This window comes from Neomonachus schauinslandi, chromosome 6 (assembly GCF_002201575.2).
Source record: "Neomonachus schauinslandi chromosome 6, ASM220157v2, whole genome shotgun sequence".
Taxonomy (NCBI): domain Eukaryota; kingdom Metazoa; phylum Chordata; class Mammalia; order Carnivora; family Phocidae; genus Neomonachus; species Neomonachus schauinslandi.
The window spans coordinates 137,914,933-137,922,761 of NC_058408.1; the positions used below are offsets into that span (position 1 = coordinate 137,914,933).

General features: G+C 43.5%; 1 protein-coding gene across 1 annotated transcript in view; it reads left to right on the plus strand.

Moving 5' to 3' along the window:
• PLEKHS1 (pleckstrin homology domain containing S1) overlaps positions 1-6,870 on the plus strand; it is a 19,346-nt gene extending 12,476 nt beyond the window's left edge. Inside the window, exons 7-12 of the mRNA XM_021700010.1 lie at positions 80-205; positions 1,313-1,419; positions 1,901-2,107; positions 2,818-2,919; positions 4,104-4,239; positions 6,691-6,870. Coding sequence (XP_021555685.1) covers positions 80-205; positions 1,313-1,419; positions 1,901-2,107; positions 2,818-2,919; positions 4,104-4,239; positions 6,691-6,870 — 858 coding nt within the window. The remainder of the gene's footprint in view (positions 1-79; positions 206-1,312; positions 1,420-1,900; positions 2,108-2,817; positions 2,920-4,103; positions 4,240-6,690) is intronic.
• Positions 6,871-7,829: the final 959 nt, after the last annotated feature.

A 7,829-nucleotide genomic window follows, 5' to 3' on the forward strand; every position in this document is an offset into this window, starting at 1 on the left:
GAAAGAAAGAAAGAAAGAAAGAAAGAAAGAAAGAAGAAAGAAAGAAAAGAATTAATTCTGTCTTCATCTCTTTATTCAGCATTTAATGGGAAAAAATTTTCCAGGACTCAGACAAGCCCATTTACTACATGATTTCTCGTCAGAGACTACTGAAGATACAGAAGAAGAGAGTCATTATATTAGTCTTCAAAGTATTCTTTTAGAGGTAAGCCCTTCCATCCATTAATCCTTCATTTCTCGTACAAATATTTGCTGGGCCCCGGCTGCGTGCTCTTCCTGAGGTACTAGGCTGGGTTTGGTGGAACAGAGCAATGAATCAGGCACAGGTGATGTGCTCACAGAGTAGACACTTGAATAAGAGGTGCCACGATACCAGACAGAAAGGGTTCCGTGCTGAGGAGAGATGCTTACAAAATGCATGGAGTGCATGAGGGAAGGAAGGCAGGGGAGGTAATTCCCAGAGAGAAGACCAGCTAAAACGAAGCTAGTAAGGCTGATAGAATGAAGCTAAAAGGCCATTGAAAGAAAGACTCCCCCCTCCAAATTAAGTACAAAACTGTGCAGGAGAAGTTCAAAGAAGGAGGAGATGGGCGAAGGCTGAGGTGGTCAGAGGGGGCTGTGGGACCTCGCAAAGCCTGAACACAGCTTCGTCAGGCCAGAGGGCAAAGGGGTACTCCAGGTGAAGCAAGGGCCATGAAAGCTGGCTCTGGAAGACCACCATTCATAGGGGAGAAGCAGAAAGACTGGCTTGACTGGAATGAATTTTTCCAATTATGGGTTCATGATTAATCTGTTAGGCAGGCAGCTAAAAGCCCTCAGGGTTTTTGAGCAACCATTCCCCCAAATGACTTAGTTGTGAGGGGCTAGTGGAGAGTCTTCTGGGGGACAATATTTTCTAGGACCTTTGCAGCCCTTTGCAGCCCTTTGCAGCCACTTGGTTAGCCTGTGAGCAGAGTAGTCCGAGGACAGCCCTGTGTTGTGTGGGAGTCTGACCCAGCCAGGTGACATGATTCTAAAGTAGCACCAGTTGGGTAAAAGTTCATATCATTAAGTGCCTAGTGATGAAACAGAAAAATAAATAGCAATTTAGTCCAATAAAACACCGTATTGGGAGCATGGGGGAATCCAGGAGGTGAAAACAGACTTTGAGTCAGAGAAGCTTTACTGGTTCAGTCTCCTAGAATGAGCACCACTATTCATCCAGTGGTGGATGTACTTACTATTTCAGGGCCCAGAACCATCATGTAAGGGGTAAAGAGGCACCTGGCTATTGGTAGACTTGCATTCTTATGTCTATTCCTCTTGTCTATAGTTGGATACTTTTGTTGCTTCCAATGATTCTGGTGAATCTGCTGAAGCTGATAGTCCAGACCAGTTCTCCGAGAGAACTGAGAATCACTACATGTCAATGAAATCCTGGTATGTAAAATTGCCATGTTCTTAAAATTGATTTTTAACTAATGCACTTTTATAGAACAATTACTGTTGATATATTAATTCAAAAGTATTATCATAGACCAAGTTCACCATATTATTCCAGTAATCTCAAAACAAGAAGAAGTGAGAATGATTTCTCTACCCCTTGAAAACCATTTAGTGACTGCCTCAGACCCTATTCTGTCTCCTGGGGAACGGATTTTCTATTCTGAATTTATGTCTCACACTCTTCCTTTTGTGTTCCAAGTCCTCCCAATGTAAAGAATGATTTTGACGCCATTTCCACTTTCAGAAGGAAAGTTTGTCAAATTTGATTCTAAGTGTGATTCTGAGGATAGGGCATATTTGAAGACCTTGTTAGTTTTCGCATGGCTCCTAGCTACTGAAATCTGATTCATACACCATAGAAAGTTATAAATAGATTTGCTGAAAAAGGGTTTTATATTAATTTCTTATACCATAGTTTTTTCAGAGAGATATCCCACAAGACTGCTGATAGCGAAGAGGAATCCCAGGGCCTTCCAGAGAGCCAGAATAGTGGGCTTCACTTGCAAGAACAAGATTCACGAAGTGACTCTTGTCTTCCACCTGCCAATATGGAAGCACAGACCATGAATGACAAAAAGCAGTCGGCCTCACTTACTGTTGTGCAATTATCTATACTACTCAAGTAAAGTTTTAATTTCTAAACTTCTGTGGGCCCTTAGAGCAAGGCAGCCTTCCCTTTTTACTTAGAATTCAAATTTTAAAGTAGTTCCTAAAAATCTCCAAGTCAGCCAACATTTTGACCAGCTTCCCCTTCTCACTGATGTGGTAGCCAAGGACAGTGAGTAACCGAGCTGGAAGCAAAGTGGTCCCCTGGGCTCTGGGTAGCATTTTCATATATTTCTAAAAATTCTCCCTTGGCTAGTGCTTCAGGCCCTGGAACTTTGGATCACGCTGAACTAGGTAGTGTGTCCCCCAATGTCTACAGTTAAAATTATGGGCACACAAGTTGCCTGACGTTTGGTTATAGAATAGGAGGGGCACGTTTAGGTTTTAAGTGACGCCAAGATATTTGATGAGATTGTTCTCCATTTTCACTCTTTCCATTGTCATCTTCTATGGGATCATTTCCAGTGGAGAAATGAGCAGATGAATGTGATATATAATCAACTTAGTCCACTTTGTACTTCACTGTCTGCCATCCACTACCACATTCCAAGAGGGGTGGGGAGGGCATCAGTGAGTAACTTAAATTCATATTCTCCAAATTTGGGGGACAATCTTTAACTGGAAAATACCATCTTAGATGTAGAAGGCCAAAGTCTACTCAGGAAGTCCAGTTCAGAGCCAGAGACAGTGGCCTGATGTGACTTTTACAAACATTTTATCTCATAGTAACATCCCTGATGAAGGCCAAGTGGAGAAACTAAATGTGTTCCTTTCTCCTTCCGACATCATCAATTATCTCACTCTCATAGAAGCCGCAGGACAGATATGGTAGGTTGAAGATTTGAGGGTTCTTGATTATAAATGGGGTTGGAAGATAGGGAGACAACAATTTTATCTTGAAACTCTGTATGTCCAAAACAAAGAGTTTGGACAGTGGTGTTGCTTTTATCACCAAAGGTCTTTGGTTGCAGCAGAAATAAGGGTGTAGCTGTTGGAGCGTCAGCTGGGAGGTGGGTTGCAGATAGGAGGACCCAAAAGTCCAATAAGCAGCAAGTCTCCGATACTTTGAAGGTAAGGAAAAGCAGGAAGGAATAGGTATGGTCCAAGGAAATCATCCCCAGTCACTGAGCAATGACTATTGTATAAATGAATGAAGTTCGTGAAGTCAACAAGAATCTAAGGTCTAAAAGAAAAGGTTGGACCAAGGTCAAAGACTTCCAGACACCTCTTGTCAGGGGCAGACACAAGAGAGAAAATTTTCTTAAAGTCAGCACTGTTTATTTGGGTCTGTATCCTTTTAAGAACTTTGCAATTTATTTTGGTGGAAGATTACATTTTTACAAGGGAAGGAAGTCCTTTAAGGTAAAGGGATGACAAGTTCTGTAAGAGGACAGGAAACATAATCTTCCACTTTTCCAAATTTCCTACAATCTCAGAGGTTCAATAAATACTTCACTGAAACTGTAGACTTCTCTGTGCCTGAGTTTGCTCATTCCTCAATTCATTTATTGTTCATTAGATAGTCATTGTATAATCATCATGTGCTCCCTTTCAATAAATACTTATTAATCATCTTCTGTTACTTGGAGTTGTGTGGCTATGAATTTTTTTTTTTTTTTTTTTTTTTTGGAAGGTAGTGCTATACTTCTGGGGTCTCATAGCCTGGTGAAAAAGACAGCCACATAAACAAGCAAATGTAAAATGCATGTGATTTAAATATACAATAAATGGGTGTTCCCACCGTGCAATAGAAGCCCAGGGGCAAGGAGGGTCATTAAAGGAAGGGGAATGTAGGAGGACTGTGTAGAGGGTATGATCAGAGTTGGTTTTGGAAGAAGGGGTGGGTTCCAACAGTAGTGACAGATGAGAGAATAGTCCAACAGAAAATGGAGTTTGTCTGCTTCAGATGCAGTGCAACATAGCTGAAGAAGCTGGTGACAGTCATGAGGGAAGGCCAATGTGTCCCGCGAGCACAGTCTCACACTTGTGTTGAATGTTATGTCCCATTGCAGTGTGGCTCAGTGGCAAGGCCCCCCGCGCCTGGGATGCTTATTCTTTCACGGAGATCATCTTTTGGCCATGAATGACCTGAAGCCCCACGGCCTGGACGAGGCCTCCTTGTTTCTCAGCCGGTCTGTCCAGAAGGAGGTGAGTCTTGCTGACCGGTCCCGGCCAGGAATAAGATCAAGGTCTCCAGTGAAATCCGAACAGTACATGCAAATACATGCAAATAACAGAATATTGTTTTAGAAGCTTTTCAAAATTGCTTCATATAAAATAGGTATTTGGAGAGGCCCCCGGGGTAGGAGACCGAACATCGGGGTCCAGGACCTCAGACGGAGCCTGAGGTGGCGGAAGGAGCGTGCAAGGGAATCACGTTGGCTCGGGGTGTGTGTTGCATTTTCTTTAGACAATTTGTGCCTCAGCTTTCTCTTCTGCAAAATTGGGGGTAAGGCTAATACTTGTTGGAGAATTAACTGTGATAATATGTGTCACATTCTTACAAATGGGAACGGCCCCCACTAGGCACTCCATAGCGTTTGCTGCTTTTGCTTCTCCTACTGTCGGCTGGGGAACACTGGCCAGGGTCAGCTTTTTTACTCTTCGCACTCCTCATCTCAGAAATTGGCCTTGCCATACCTTCCTCACAGAGTTATTGGAAGAATTAAACAAAACATGTGAGTGTGTATTAACGATGTATGTTTTCAAAGGGCTCTCCACGGCTCCGCCTGTGGGTACCAGCTCGGCAGGGCGAATTCCTTCCCTGGCCTATGTTTATTTCTAACATGCCACATGACCTTGGGAAAATCACTTTCTCTCTGGGCTTCAGCTTTGTCTGTCTACAGTAAGATAGTTGGTTTTCAACCTGTGCTTCTTGAACCCCCTAAGAGACAGGGACTTGAGGAAGAGGTAAGGAAGGGGACAGTATAAGAGACTTCAAGAAGAATGATCTACATTTATCATTTATCTGCTTTCTATGTTGGCTCTGTTAGCTCTCCCAGAAGAAATATTTCCTTGGCTTAAAGTTCCTGAAAACCACTGTGCTAGATGATCTCTCCAATTTCTTCCAGCTCTGAGGGTTTATGATTCTATAGGTCTTATCTCTGCATTACACAGTAACCTCGTTGGTTAAACAAATGGTGCTATGCGTATTCTTTAAATGGGGAAAGCCAGCAAGGATGATGAGTTGTCTAAGGGACATAACTAGTTAGTGGCAGGGCAAAGACTTATTCCTTCATTCAGCCATTCATTCACTATTTATTGAACACCTCCTGTATGCTGGATCTTGGGCTAAGTCCTAGAGCTACATAAATGGCCTCAGCCCAAGCTTAAGGAGCTCACATATTATGGATCAAATAGGCATGTTATGTGCTAGTTACAATACAGTGTGTGCCCTAGGATGTGAACAGAGGGCCATGGGAGCAGACAGAAGAAAGGAGTAAATCTGTATGAGGAAGGCCAGAAAGGTGTCTCAGAGAAGGTAGTGTCTGGCTTGGGTTTTGAAAACTGGGTAGGAGTTTGGAAAAGAAGTAGATGTCAGGGGCTCAGACCAACAATCAGGTGACTATAGTATATTTTCTCTGCCAGACACCTACCCTGGGGCCAGGCGTTCAATATAATCTTCTGAAAGTTACCAAACAACATTCTGACCCAGAGATCCAGGCATCAGCTCTGAAGCCAAAAATAAAAAAAGGATTTTTGCCCGGGAGCAAATTCAGGACCTCCCCCTGGGCACTGCTGACTGCGGTGTATCAAGACCACCCTTCTAGACTGTCGAGTCTCTTGCATGGGAGGGGACAACAGCATTTCTCCTGCGCTGATTCTGCCTGCCCCTTTCTATTGGCTAACAGTTAGGGGTGTTTGCCAACATGGTTATCTGGGAGGTCAAAAACGTCTACTTTCCCATTCCCCCCCTCCCCAAATCCTGACAATTGTTTATGTTAAAATGAATGTCCAGTTCTTTTTAAAAATTCAAATAGCTGGTCCCTGGAAGGGAAAAGAATGTTGGAAGAAGGGGGATATGGAACCAAAGGAGGGGCAGCCAAGGGCCCTAATTGTTTTAGAGCGTTTGGACGGATCACATCTACTTTCCTTCCTGCTGGGCTGCAGTTGAGGGACAAGGAGGTTGGCTTGGGGACGGGGAAGGGACAGCGAGAGGAGACCATGTGAGATTTTAAGAGGAGGGGGAGAAGGGGTGTGTGTTAAAAAAAAAAAAAGGAGGAAATGCTAGATTACGGGAGAGACACATCAAACTTCAATTTCCCCCTGATCTTGTCCGTGGCTGGTTTTGTATGGTTTCATCTGGATGTTCTAGCTTCAAGAGGCTTATACTTCCTGGTACAACTGGGCCCCTCGGGCCTCATCAGCACTCCCTGCAATCTACCCTAAAGGTTCAGGCTGGTGGCCGCCAGAGAATAAAAATCCACCCTCCACCTGAATATACAAGTCATCCTGACTTCCTCTGGCCCAGATTTTGTGGTTCATCGTAGGGTTTTTCTTCAAAACCAGCTTCAAAGGGTGTTGATGAGGACAGACTGAGAACAAACAACCATAAGGATAATCTTTAGTCATTTAGTTTCCCTCATACTTGTGTTTTAGAAAATAAAACTCACCATCGGCCGGATCCCAAATTCAGAGAAATTCCATGCTGTCGCCTGTACGTGCTCCTTAAAAGATGAAGGTGTTGTACCTTTTCAACTGGATAGGTCTGGATCAGAGAAGACACTGAAGAGGAGTCCAGCCATTAGAAAGGGTCCGTCCAAAGGAAGTAGAGAGTAACATGCCAGGACCCACTGCAGAGGAGCAAGGATGGGCCCTGGACTCTGCAGGGGCTCTGCCTCTCACCGCTGTGTGTAAGATAAAACAAGTCAGCACAGATCTCTGATTTTCTGCATCTACATCCTAATGGTGGGGATAGCTCCCCTCTCTGGCTATTGCATCAGGGATGTTGTGAGGGCCAAGGGTGATAATGACTATGGAACACAGAGGAAATGGAAGGCCTTATTATCTTAGACTTTGTCCCACACAGCACAGAGATCGGGTAAGTCCCTCATCTAAAATGCACTGTGTTCTATGAGGTCGTGCCCCACACAATCCCTTCTTTGTCAGGGAACATACAGTTGGAAATAAATGCTCATTCCAGGAAGGCAAGATGCGATATCATATCAGCCCTCCCAAACACCTCCTGCTCCTTGTCATGCTCCCGGTCCAAAATGCTGAGACAGAGCCGCCTCTTGGACTCAATAATTATCTTGTTTTCTCAAGACCCAGTAACTATTCTAGAAGTCGAAGCAATTTTAGGTCATATACAGCAAAGATCTGTTTTCTCTACAAGGAATTAAGGCAACGACTTAGCACTTCTAAGTTTGAAAGGTCTTAACTAACTGATACCATAATTCATTGATCCTACAAGGCCAGAAACATCAAATCTTTTTCCATAAACAGGAAAACAGAGGCAGAGAGCAAAAGGATTAATCATATCTGGGAGTGGTAGAGCATAAGGAGGCTTCAGAAAATATATCTTACCATGTTGTTGTTTTGTGCCAGAAGACATTAAGGCCCCATACGTTTAATACAAACAAAACAGAAACAGACTCATAAATACAGAGAACAAACTGGTGGTTGCCAGAGATGAAGGAGATTAAAAGGTACAAACTTCCAGTTATAAAATAAGGAAGTCTCAGGGATGAAAAGTGCAGCATGGGGAATAGAGTCAATAATACCGCAATAACATTGTA